General features: G+C 44.1%; 1 protein-coding gene across 1 annotated transcript in view; it reads right to left on the bottom strand.

The window, feature by feature from the left end:
• Positions 1-13627, bottom strand: part of ttll5 (tubulin tyrosine ligase-like family, member 5) — a 219989-nt gene that overhangs the window by 141179 nt on the left and 65183 nt on the right. The window contains exons 15-17 of the mRNA XM_067456243.1: positions 6483-6574; positions 2177-2278; positions 1943-2034 (exon numbers count right to left, since the gene is read on the bottom strand). Of these exons, the coding sequence (XP_067312344.1) occupies positions 1943-2034; positions 2177-2278; positions 6483-6574 (286 nt within the window). The remainder of the gene's footprint in view (positions 1-1942; positions 2035-2176; positions 2279-6482; positions 6575-13627) is intronic.

Here is a 13627-nt window from a genome sequence, read left to right as displayed (position 1 = left end):
CTTCTGAAGCGTTATCATCGAACAATCAAGCGTTTCATTCAAAATAGTCAACAGGGTCGCAAGAAGCGTGTGGAAAAACCAAGGCGCAAAATAACTGCCCGTGGACTGAGAAAAGTCAAGCGTGCAGCTGCCAAGATGCCACTTGCCACCAGTTTGGCCATATTTCAGAGCTGCAACATCACTGGAGTGCCCAAAAGCACAAGGTGTGCAATACTCAGAGACATGGCCAAGGTAAGAAAGGCAGAAAGTCGACCACCACTGAACAAGACACACAAGCTGAAACGTCAAGACTGGGCCAAGAAATATCTCAAGACTGATTTTTCTAAGGTTTTATGGACTGATGAAATGAGAGTGAGTCTTGATGGGCCAGATGGATGGGCCCGTGGCTGGATTGGTAAAGGGCAGAGAGCTCCAGTCCGACTCAGACGCCAGCAAGGTGGAGGTGGAGTACTGGTTTGGGCTGGTATCATCAAAGATGAGCTTGTGGGGCCTTTTCGGGTTGAGGATGGAGTTAAGCTCAACTCCCAGTCCTACTGCCAGTTTCTGGAAGACACCTTCTTCAAGCAGTGGTACAGGAAGAAGTCTGCATCCTTCAAGAAAAACATGATTTTCATGCAGGACAATGCTCCATCACACGCGTCCAAGTACTCCACAGCGTGGCTGGCAAGAAAGGGTATAAAAGAAGAAAATCTAATGATATGGCCTCCTTGTTCACCTGATCTGAACCCCATTGAGAACCTGTGGTCCATCATCAAATGTGCGATTTACAAGGAGGGAAAACAGTCCACCTCTCTGAACAGTGTCTGGGAGGCTGTGGTTGCTGCTGCACGCAATGTTGATGGTGAACAGATCAAAACACTGACAGAATCCATGGATGGCAGGCTTTTGAGTGTCCTTGCAAAGAAAGGTGGCTATATTGGTCACTGATTTGTTTTTGTTTGGTTTTTGAATGTCAGAAATGTATATTTGTGAATGTTGAGATGTTATATTGGTTTCACTGGTAAAAATAAATCATTGAAATGGGTATAAATTAGTTTTTTGTTAAGTTGCCTAATAATTATGCACAGTAATAGTCACCTGCACACACAGATATCCCCCTAAAATAGCTAAAACTAAAAACTAAAACTTCCAAAAATATTCAGCTTTGATATTAATGAGTTTTTTGTGTTCATTGAGAACATGGTTGTTGTTCAATAATAAAATTAATCCTCAAAAATACAACTTGCCTAATAATTCTGCACTCCCTGTACTTTACATTGTATGGCATGTTTATACAGAAACAAACTAACTGGATATTCCGTATCATAGCCAAAGTGCTCTCAAATGCCCACAGCTAGGCACTTTCAGCTGGCTAAGAAAGCTTTGGTGGACACAAGGCCTTATGGTGCTAGTTTTATATAACCATAATAACCCTGAGTGTGCTGGTAGATCGCACAGAGCAGGTTGGACGCCTCATTGCGGGCCTTTATGAGGTGATTCTAGCTGAGGATCTGTCCAGACAGCAGCTGGCCATCCTCACACACCGCTGTTTGCTTTAGTTAGACATGATTGCAGCGTCTGATTTAGGGTCAGCCAGCTCAAACTCGGCAACAAGCTGAGATCTGCAGCTCATGCTCAGTTACAGGTGGTTCAGCAAAGTTATTATAGTCTCAAGTGAAGTCAGGATGATAGAATTTTGGTCAGATTTTAGTTTAGTATCATGACAACCCTACAGTAAACTTTGCATAATTGCAGGCAACTATCCCTAAACCAAACCCTATTGTAAGTTCACTGAATAATGAAGAGTACTTAAATGTATAGTTACAATAGACACATCGTTACGTGACATTCTCAAATAGCCATTCTCTGAGCAAAGATGCTCAGATTGCGTTTGTTCCTCTGGGTTTAATCAATTGAACAGTTTCTGATGTGCAGACCGATTCTCTTTCTGTCATTCTCTAACCTGTAAATTTCCCAGGTGTCCGGAGTAGGAAAAATCCGAACAAATCCCCCTCTCCTGTCGTTTTCCTCCTGTACCCTCCGCAGCACTTTCATCTGTCCAGGAGAGAGAAGGGAACATGCAGTTTACTATGTTAGGAGCAGCCAAGAGGAAAGAGCATGCACTGGCCTGCTATCTGCAAAAGACTCCAATCATAGGTTTGACTAAAGGCCGTGGTGTTGAATGCTGGATGCTGACCTCTTCTGCTGTCAGGCCCAGTGTACTCTCCGCTTGCTTACTGCTGCGCTTCTCTCGCTGAGCCTCTGGGTCGGCGCTGTTGGAGGACGCCGGTCTCTGGCGCTGTGAATTATTGCAAAAATATTGCAGTGGCATCTAAAGCATTATCAGTATTTCTACTGCTCTGTTATATAGCAGCGACTGTTGTAGTTTTAATTGTGACCTTGCATAAACACTGCTTTCTATGGAAGCCTGTTTCCGCCACTAAATAAAAAGATGAATTGCAACTTTTTATCTCGGAATTCTGAGATATAAACTCGCAAATGTGTGATATAAAGTCATAATTCTGAGATATAAACTTGCAATTGTGTGATATAAAGTCACAATTCTGAGATATAAACTCGCAATTGTGCGATATAAAGACACAATTGTGAGAGAAAAAAGGCAGAATTGTGAGAAAAAAGTGGCAATTATTTTTTATTTATTTATTTTTTGGCCGAAACGGGCTTCCATGCCATTTAAAAGAGATGCAATTATTACATTTACACTCATAAGTGTGATCGAGTCCTGATCAACAACACACCTCATAAACTCTCTAGAGCTCATTTCTTGTGCTTTGTGTGCGCATGGTTTGAGCTCTTAAAACTACACTGCATTATAAAGATAAAACTGCCTCAGTTTTAATAGATTTGCTGTTTCATCAAATATTAACGCCTCCATAAATGTGTGTATTCTCTTTACTTTTGACCATCGGTGAGAGCTGCGCTGATTTTAGCGATAACACTCATAGCCATAAAATATGGCTCTATATCAGTACGGCTGTGGGTAATCATTATATAGAATCATATTGTACGGCTACGAGTGTGAAGTTGCTTATATACAACAGTTTGTCAATAAATAAGAAACAACCACAGAGTGACTTTTAAAACCCTCTCGTGAGCTACTTTCTCCTGCCATGGATTGAAGCCTCCTGAAGGAATGGGCTGCTTTAGTCAAGTTATTACCAAGTTAGTTCTGGTCTTTGAACCTGATTGGCTGAGAGGTGATTAATCATGCGGTATTCCACCAGTATTTTTTTCCCTGCTAATCCGACCATACAACACGATTTTACCATCCAGCTAGGATCATCTTTGATTACCCCTTCAGGGTCGGTCAGAAATCTTGGAGTAATCTTTGATGACCAGCTGTCCTTCAAAGACCACATCTCAAAGACAGCTCGGTCATGCAGGTTTGCATTGCACAACATCAGGAAAATCAGACCGTTCCTTACGGAGCATGCAACACAGCTTCTTGTCCAAGCCCTGGTCATTTCTAGACTTGACTATTGCAATGGGCTTTTGGCTGGACTTCTTTTGGCTGGACTTCCGTATCCGGTCGGCTAAACTCCGAACACATCTTCCCTTTTTAAGAATGACTTCAGTGCCGTTCTTTGTTCTTTTCTCAGAGGAAAGCTTAACTCCAAGTCTTCCAGAGTCGCGGCCAAAGCTGATTCGAAAGACCGCCGTTCGCCAGTTTCTGTGTTTACTAGAAGCACGCAAACGCAACTCTGCCGTCGTCATTATGGCCCCGCCCACCGACTCTATACACGATGTGATTGGCCCGTCCAGAGTGAGGGGAATACAGCTCAGAAGGGTATTGAGAGTTGCTAGACGACACTCACGGGCAGATTAGATTTGCTGCCGCTAGGGTGCGTCTAGATTTCTAGGCTAGAAGGAAGTAGTTCCGCACACAATAATTGTTTTGTGTGTGTGTGTGTGTGTGTGTGTGTGTGTGTGTGTGTGTGTGTGTGTGTGTGTGTGTGTGTGTGTGTGTGTGTGTGTGTGTGTGTGTGTGTGTCAGTGGAGCTCTGCTGGCATCTAATGGCGAAAAGTCGGCACTGCACCCAAACCAAATCTGACCGAAAGCTCATTTTTTAAGATATCAACCTCAGATTTGGAACAGTTTTTTTAGATGTATGGTTTTGATCTTATGGGAGTTTTAGATTTCAACATGTTTTAAAAATATATATTTTTAACAAAATATTATACATAAATAATTTTCAAAAAAAATTTTCCAAAAAAACCTCTTTAACTTTGGTTTTACTTTTTAAACTTTTTTGACTTTAACAATAATCTGCCATGGTTATTTTTTTAATGCGTGTGTGTGTGATTATTTCTTATTTATTTAAATGCTTGCTCCGTCAAACTGTTGAATAAAGGCAATATCACACTCGTAGTTGTGCCATATGGCTCTATCATCATGGCTGTGATTCAGCCGTAGGACACTTCACTCAGTGCGCAAAATTATTAAAACTAGAAAATGCAGTTGTCCTTTGGAAATGGGGTAAAGATTTAAATCAGAAGTATCCCATTACCTCTCCAGCTGATGATACACGGGGCAACTTTCTGAGCAATGCTGCTGAAAGATGTTGCTTGGGCACTTTCCCATTGAGAATGGGTAACAATTTTCCATCTGGATATCCAAAAACTAATGTGCTGCCAATTCCAAGAGGGAAAATGCCCACAGCAACCTCGCTTGGAAAAATTGCCCGAAAACATTGCTCAAAAAGTTGCCCCGTGTATCATCAGCTTTCCTATATAACCTGCAAGTAAGCCTTAAACACTCAGCAGACCCACGGAAGCCTAAAAACTAGGAGATATCAAGCTGGATCTCGCCAGCAAACGGAAATCAGCTCGATATCTTGTTTGTTAGCTGAGGGGAGCTGTTTCCCAAATCCAACATGGAATTCCCTAAATCCTTTTCATCATACTGATACGAAACAGCTGCTGCAAATTTTGCCAGCCAGTTTGATGGGTTGCTGAAGAGTCCCACCCAACCTGTCTGTGGGCCAGAAATTACGAGTCCATTACAAGAATTTGGAAACAATAATACAATCTAGTGACCAGGGTCAAACTCATGTTCCCCCGGCCGGTTAGATCCTGGACCAATGGCACACATGCTTGACCGACAAATTAATTCAAGCTATTTGAAAAACGAACAAATAACATGTCTGCCTCTGTGAAAGATAAGATTGGCTGACTGGTTATTGTAAAACGACTATGACTGTGACGGCAACAGGATTTCCCTATTGTCGTAGAATAACAATGATTGTTAAAATGTTATAGTTATCGTTCTTGGTGTGAACAGGATTATAATTAAGCATACTAAAGTAATCAAGCAAATCCTTTCAAAAATACTAGTTGATAAAACTGATTGATAGCTTGTTGAGCTATCAACTGAGTTGAGCCAAACCTAGAAAATATAGCTGAGAAAAGCATAAATGATCTAATAATATCCCATAAACTCCTTCCAATTTTAGTGTGATACAAATACAAACAGAATGTATAAAATATTTATTTAGTTTGGTAAAAGTTTGTTCCTTGACGCGTTTGTGACGCAAAGTTGATTCTGCACTAATATATTGATTCTAACAGCTATATGTGGGACGCGTATTAACTGGTTAACAATTGGCCAACAAGAATAACCAATTCATCGTTTGATGTATGCTTCAAAATACACTACAAATATTTATGCTTTTGAGGGAGAATTAAAACAGGACAGTCACGTATAAGTGCCATTTGATTACAGATCAAGAATTAAAGCATAGAAGTAGAGTAAAGCCAAAACCATTTAATGAGAAACTGAACCAGGTTTTGGGCTCACGTAGCCTAACTCTCATCCGAATTACGAATCCGATGTATTTGGATGCTAAACCGTTATTTATTATAGGACTTCTCTCACGTCCCAATATTGATGGAAGAAATACTCCTCTTCACATGAGCAGAAATGAGCTTGGGCTCGGCCACACGGAGCTCACGCTGAACAGCTCGGATTGAACTAGGCCTTCTGACTGTTAAAACTGAGCTGTGTAACTTTATATATGTTATCTTGGCTATTTTATGTTGATAATGAACAGGCTGTGGTGTCAAGTTTGCAATGCTGGGAAATGTTGTGTGTGCACGATGCGACGCCGCAATCGAGGAGAGGAAACTAAATACTCTTTCATTTTGGTCATTCAGATAATTCAGAGAAAGACATCGTTCAAAGTGTTTACTTGCATTGTGTTATTGTAAAACAGTCGCAGATCTTTCTTCCTTTAAGTTAATCTGTTAAGTCAAATATATTTTATTCCTTTTATATTGGCCTATAGACAGATTTTATGGAACTAGGGATACACCTAAATGAGTAAAGTAAATGACTAAAGAAGAAAAAAAAAATTATTATTATTATTAAAACAAAACAAGGTTGTGTAATGATTATCATGATTGGCCAAATAGTCATGTGTTGCTTGATTGTTCATCTTAAACAAGGAAAACTATAAATGAGGTCAAAGTGTGTATATCTTTACCTGAGGCTTCTGGGTAGAAGTCTTCATTCTGGAGTCAACCCCAGCTCTGTCAGTACGCAGCTGTCGTGACAAAGGGTCTTGACACACAAAACCTAAGAGCAAAAAACAGCTGCTGTTCAGACTAAAGTGTACTTTGATGATGAGAAATATACAGTAAGTTATTAATTTGCTTATGTCTATCCATCCAAATATGAAAATACAGTGTACGAAAACAGCAGACCAAATACTGAATCAAAGAGTTGATATCAAATCAAATATTTTGTTTGTTGTCTTGTTTTAAAGAAATTAATACTTTTCTCTAGCAAGGACACATTAAAATGCTGGTTGATTATGATTTGACTAGTTTAGCTTTAATGAGTGTGTAGTGTCGCTGTTTAAGCTTAAACAACATCTGGAAAGTTAAAGCGCTCAAAGTTCAAAGCAAAGGGAGATATTTTCTTCAACGGAAATCTCTCTTTAAGGACTACAACAAGAGGATGGACAGGACCGCAACGAGTTAGTGACGTCACAAACCCTAACATTTGCATAACCCCGCCCCCGGGAACATGTGGAGAATAGGAAGAGTAGGGATATTTGGGAGTCGCTCAAGCTGTCGTCCGTCTTTCACATTAATTGATACAGTACGAACAAAAATACAATCACGTCATAAAGCGAGACGACAACATAAGTTATAACCGTAATTAATCTACACCAGGGGTTTTCAAAACCATTCCTGGAGCCTCCCCAGCACTGCACATTTTGGATATCTCCCTTATTGGACACACCCAGCTCAGCTCATGGAGTACTAAACTAATCAGCTGATGAGTTAATACAGCTGTGTTAAATAAGACACTAATAAGGGAGACATCCAAAATGTGCAGTGCTGGGGAGGCTCCAGGAATGATTTGAAAACCCCTGATCTACACTATCCCAGTGTAAACTATCCCTGCTCTCTCTTCATCAGCAGATATTATAACCGTAATTAAACTAAACTATCCCTGCTCTCTCTTCATCAGCAGATATTATAACTGTAATTAAACTAAACTATCCCTGCTCTCTCTTCATCAGCAGATATTATAACTGTAATTAAACTAAACTATCCCTGCTCTCTCTTCATCAGCAGATATTATAACTGTAATTAAACTAAACTATCCCTGTTCTCTCTTCATCAGCAGATATTATAACCGTAATTAAACTAAACTATCCCTGTTCTCTCTTCATCAGCAGATATTATAACCGTAATTAAACTACACTATCCCTGTTCTCTCTTCATCGGCAGATATTATAACCGTAATTAAACTAAACTATCCCTGTTCTCTCTTCATCAGCAGATATTATAACCGTAATTAATCTAAACTATCCCTGCTCTCTCTTCATCAGCAGATATTATAACCGTAATTAATCTAATCTATCCCTGTTCTCACTTCATCAGCAGATATTATAACCGTAATTAAACTAAACTATCCTTGTTCTCTCTTCATCTGCAGATATTATAACCGTAATTAATCTAAACTATCCCTGTTCTCTCTTCATCAGCAGATATTATAACCATAATTAAACTAAACTATCCCTGCTCTCTCTTCATCAGCAGATATTATAACCATAATTAATCTAATCTATCCCTGTTCTCACTTCATCAGCAGATATTATAACCGTAATTAAACTAAACTATCCTTGTTCTCTCTTCATCTGCAGATATTATAACCGTAATTAATCTAAACTATCCCTGTTCTCTCTTCATCAGCAGATATTATAACAGTAATTAATCTAAACTATCCCTGTTTTCTCTTCATCAGCAGATATTATAACCATAATTAAACTAAACTATCCCTGTTCTCTCTTCATCAGCAGATATTATAACCATAATTAATCTAAACTATCCCTGTTCTCTTCATCAGCAGATATTATAACCGTAATTAAACTAAACTATCCCTGTTCTCTTCATCAGCAGATATTATAACTGTAATTAAACTAAACTATCCCTGTTTTCTCTTCATCAGCAGATATTATAACCATAATTAAACTAAACTATCCCTGTTTTCTCTTCATCAGCAGATATTATAACCGTAATTAAACTAAACTATCCCTGTTCTCTTCATCAGCAGATATTATAACAGTAATTAATCTAAACTATCCCTGTTTTCTCTTCATCAGCAGATATTATAACCGTAATTAAACTAAACTATCCCTGTTCTCTTCATCAGCAGATATTATAACCGTAATTAAACTAAACTATCCCTGTTCTCTTCATCAGCAGATATTATAACAGTAATTAATCTAAACTATCCCTGCTCTCTCTTCATCAGCAGATATTATAACCGTAATTAAACTAAACTATCCCTGTTCTCTTCATCAGCAGATATTATAACCGTAATTAAACTAAACTATCCCTGCTCTCTCTTCATCGGCAGATATTATAACCATAATTAAACTAATCTATCCCTGTTCTCACTTCATCAGGAGATATTATAACCGTAATTAAACTAAACTATCCTTGTTCTCTCTTTATCTGCAGATATTATAACCGTAAATAATCTAAACTATCCCTGTTCTCTCTTCATCAGCAGATATTATAACCGTAATTAAACGAAACTATGCCTATTCTCTCTTCATCAGCAGATATTATAACCGTAATTAATCTAAACTATCACTGTTCTCTCTTCATCAGCAGATATTATAACCGTAATTAAACTAAACTATCCCTGTTCTCTCTTCATCGGCAGATATTATAACCGTAATTAATCTAAACTGTCCCTGTTCCATCAAAAAAAAAAATCTATTTCAAATGCATACTGTTCTTCAACTTTTTTTGTGTGTGTGTGTGAATGAAGATATCAAGATGTTTGGTCTGGAAAATTACCATTGACAGCTCAATCCGAGGGGCGGATAAACGGTTGTCTTTCAAACTCCCTCTGCACGCGATGGGATAGCGCTACAACCAACCAGAGTAACGAAGGTGAAATCGAGTTTGTTGGAAGATTATAACTTTCACCGTATCCGGTCAGCAAAACTCAGAACACATCTTCCCTTCTTAAGAATGACTTCAGTGCCGTTCTTTATTCTTTTCTCAGAGAAAAGCTTAACTCCAAGTCTTCCAGAGTAGCGGTCAAAGCTGATTCGAAAGACCGACGTTCACCAGTTTCTATGTTTACTAGAAGCACGCAAACGCAACTCGGCCGTCGTCATTATGGCCCCGCCCACCGACTCTATACACGATGTGATTGGCCCGGCAAGAGTTTGGCGTTTACAGCTCAGAAGTGCATTGAGAGTTGCTAGACGACACTCGCGGGCAGATTAAATTTGCTGCCGCTAGGGTGCGTCTAGATTTCTAGGCTAACTGTATTATGGTTTCCACATGTGCATGATGTGATAATAAATGTTTGTTGACATTTATGATTATTATCTGTGGCAAAGGGGGCGTGGTTCAGCGAGGTCTGCAGCGGGAGAGAGAGTCGCGGGACGAGCGGTAAGTGAGTGGGTTGGACGCAGATTAATAACACCTGTCTCTTGTTCCAGTAATGAGCGCGGAGAGGGGATAAAACCCCAGCGGAACCAGAGGACAGGGAGAGAGAGAGACGGACTGTTGACGCGAACCCCAGAGACTGAGTTACCCGGAAGCCGGAAGTGCCGACCCGGAAGTGATCGTTGTGTTGAGAGAAAACCACACCATTGATTGTGTTGATGTGTTTTGAGTACTTTAATAAAAGTAAAGCGTCAACAGTCCAGCCGAACCCCCGTGTCCTCTTCCTTCCTTACATACGAACTTTGTTACACTGGTGCCGAAACCCGGGAAGGAAGTAGGACTGTGCCGCCGCCATGCAGACGCCCTCCGCCACGCCATTTGCGGACATTATCAACTCCCTCGCGGTCCTCCACCAAGACCAACATCAGGCAATGCTGGACCTTCGGGCGGACCAGGAGCGCCGCTTCGCGCCGATAGTCCAAGGCCAGCAAGAGGACCGCGAGCGGTTCCGGAGCTGGATGGATCGGGAGGTTCGCGCCGAGGCCGCCGGGCTGGCCAGCGCACCGGTTCACGTGCCCCTCCATAAGATGGGGCCGGAAGACGACCCGGAGGCCTTCATTGATCTATTTCAGAAGGCCGCGGAGGCCTGCGGGTGGCCCCGGGCACAGTGGCCGGTGCGCCTCATCCCGCTACTATCCGGAGAAGCCCAGACGGCCGCGCAACAACTACCGGTCGCGAACCTCCTGAAGTATGAAGATCTCAAGAGGGCCATCCTTCAGCGGGTCGGCCGGACTCCATGGAGCGGAACCGCTGCCTGTGTTGCTCCGGTTCCCAGACACACTGCCGTTCGGCCCTCCGCCCGCCGAGAGGCTCTTCCTCGCAGTGCTGTGCGATGGCACTGGACGCCTGGTGGGCAGCTCGATCCTCCTCCGCCCCCTGGCGGCCGGCGATGACTCCTCCTTCTGAGGGACCCGGCAGCGAGCCCCGCGCTCCCTGCTCCTCCCCTCTCAGGCGGATGGCAGCAGGCTCCGGCTCACGGCAAGCGCGGCGACTCCTCCGCTCCCTCTCGGACGGCAGCCACCCCACCTCGACCCAGGGGCACGGCAGCGAGGTCTCTGTCCCACCTTCCTCGCTCCAGCATCATCGCCTCGGGCAGCCCTCGCGGTCTTTCATCATCCGCGCTGCCCGAAACTCCTCAGCACGGCGATCCCCCTCAGCAGCGAGGGCTCTCCGACAGCGCGTCCCTCCTTCCCAGGTCCCGCCCTCCAGGCCCTCCTCGCGTCCCCCCCAGAGGCCGGGGTGGGATGGGCCTAGGACCGTCCGGGAGTTTGCGGGCTCCGCCCAGGGGGGCGGGGCCGCTGGGGGCTGGTGGTGACAATGGCTCTGGTTCCGCCCCCTCCCCACGCTCATTCTCCAACCCACTCCCCGCCGCAGGGGCGGCGGGTAGGCCTGGGCTGGCCTGCTGGCGGTGCGGTGATCCGGATCATTTTGTGGACCGATGTCCGATGATGGACATCGGAACAATGATCCGGATCCCGAACGTCCAGCGGACCACCCCCGATCAAGCAGGAGAGTACCAAATTCCTGTGAGTATCAAGGGGGGTACATATCAGGCCTTGGTGGATTCAGGATGTAACCAAACCTCGATCCATCAAAGCCTGATGCAGCCTGGGGCATTGGATACAAGCCGCATGGTTAAGGTGCGGTGTGTGCACGGGGATGTGGTGGAATATCCGGTTGTCCCGGTCACGATACAGTTTCGGGGGAAAAGCATAATGTAGAGGTCGCGGTTAGTCCACACCTCCGGCATCCGCTAATTCTGGGGACGAATTGGCCCGCCTTTCCGGCTTTATTGGGGTCGTTATGCGCGGATACCGCTTGGGAGAAAAAGGCGAGGAGGGGGGCGGCGCGAGTGCAGCTTGGGGAGACTGAGACGGGACCCTTGGGGACAGCTTCAGAGGAACCGAGCGGGATCGAGAGACTGATTCTCTCGGACCGCGATGACTTTCCTCTGGAGCAGTCACAAGATGAGACCCTCAAAAATGCCTTCCAGCAGGTCCGATCGATTGACGGCCAGTCTCTCCAACCTGCCTTGCCTGTCTCGTATCCGTATTTTGCCATAATAAAGGATCGGTTGTATCGAGTGACCCAAGACACTCAGACAAAGGTAGATACAACCCAGTTGTTAGTACCGAAGAGCCGCCGGGAAATGCTTTTCCTGGCGGCTCACTCTAATCCAATGGCGGGCCACCTGGGACAGGCGGCCACGCTGAATCGCCTCATTCACACCGGGAGAGAAAGTGCTAGTTCTACTCCCTACGTCGAGCTCGAAATTAATGTCAAAGTGGCAGGGGCCGTTTGAGGTCGCACGACAGGTAGGAGAGCTCGATTATGAAGTGATACGATCCGATAGGAACGGGGCGCGTCAAATATATCACCTCAACCTGCTTAAGAAATGGAATGAGGTGGAATCAGTGTTGTTGGCAACGGTGATCGGGGGAGAGGATGATCTCGGGCCAGAGGCGAGCATTAAAGCACAATCGGTCGCGCTGGCCCCTGGTGGAGATCACCTCTCACCGTTCCAACTCACTGATTTATCAAAACTACAGGTTTGCAGTTCGCTGACGTGTTCTCACCCCTACCGGGACGTACCGACTTGATTCAGCACCATATCGAGACCGAGCCGGGCGTGGTAGTTCGCAGCCGGCCGTATCGTTTGCCTGAACACAAGAAAAAGGTAGTTCAGGAAGAATTAGGGGCAATGCTCGACATGGGAATAATCGAGGAGTCCAACAGTGACTGGGCGAGCCTGATAGTTTTGGTCCCCAAAACAGACGGCTCGGTCAGGTTCTGTGTGGACTACCGCAAGGTGAACGCAGTGTCGAAGTTCGACTCGTATCCAATGCCGCGGGTTGACGAGTTGCTTGATCGGTTGGGCACGGCTCGATTTTATTCGACACTGGACTTAACAAAGGGCTATTGGCAGATCCCCTTGTCTCCATTGTCCAAAGAAAAGACAGCTTTCACCACGCCGTTTGGATTGCACCAATTTGTCACGCTTCCTTTCGGCTTGTTCGGGGCACCCGCGACCTTCCAGCGACTCATGGATAGGATTTTGCGGCCCCATGCCGCATATGCTGCTGCGTATCTGGATGACATTGTGATTTACAGTCACGATTGGCAGCGGCATATGCAGCATGTGAGGGCGGTCCTGAGGTCGCTGAGGGGAGCGGGGCTCACGGCCAACCCAAAGAAGTGTGCGATTGGGCGGGTGGAAGTAAGGTATCTGGGCTTCCACTTGGGTCATGGACAGGTGCGTCCCCAAATTGATAAGACTGCCGCGATTGCAACCTGTCCGAGACCCAAGACCAAAAAGGAGGTATATATACGAACTTTGTTACATTATCATTACACTTTACATTTAAATTTTTATAATTTATCAGACACTTTTGTCTAAAGCGACTTACAGATGAGGAGAACAATAGAAGCAGTTCAATCAACAAAAGAACAACATTTAAATGTCAGTTAGTCTAGCACAGTACACATAGCAAGGGTTTTATTAATAAAACAAAGATTAGAATAGAAATAGAATAGAAAGTGTAAGTATTACAGTTGGGGGACAGTGGCTCAGTGGTTCATGTAGGTTGTCTACAAACCGAAAGGTTGGTGGTTTGATCCCCGGTTCCACCTGACCAAGTGTCGA

The sequence above is a fragment of the Pseudorasbora parva genome, chromosome 10, assembly GCF_024679245.1.
Source record: "Pseudorasbora parva isolate DD20220531a chromosome 10, ASM2467924v1, whole genome shotgun sequence".
NCBI lineage: Eukaryota > Metazoa > Chordata > Actinopteri > Cypriniformes > Gobionidae > Pseudorasbora > Pseudorasbora parva.
Note: the sequence above shows the minus strand (reverse complement) of the source record. Positions and strands in the feature narration are given on the sequence as shown.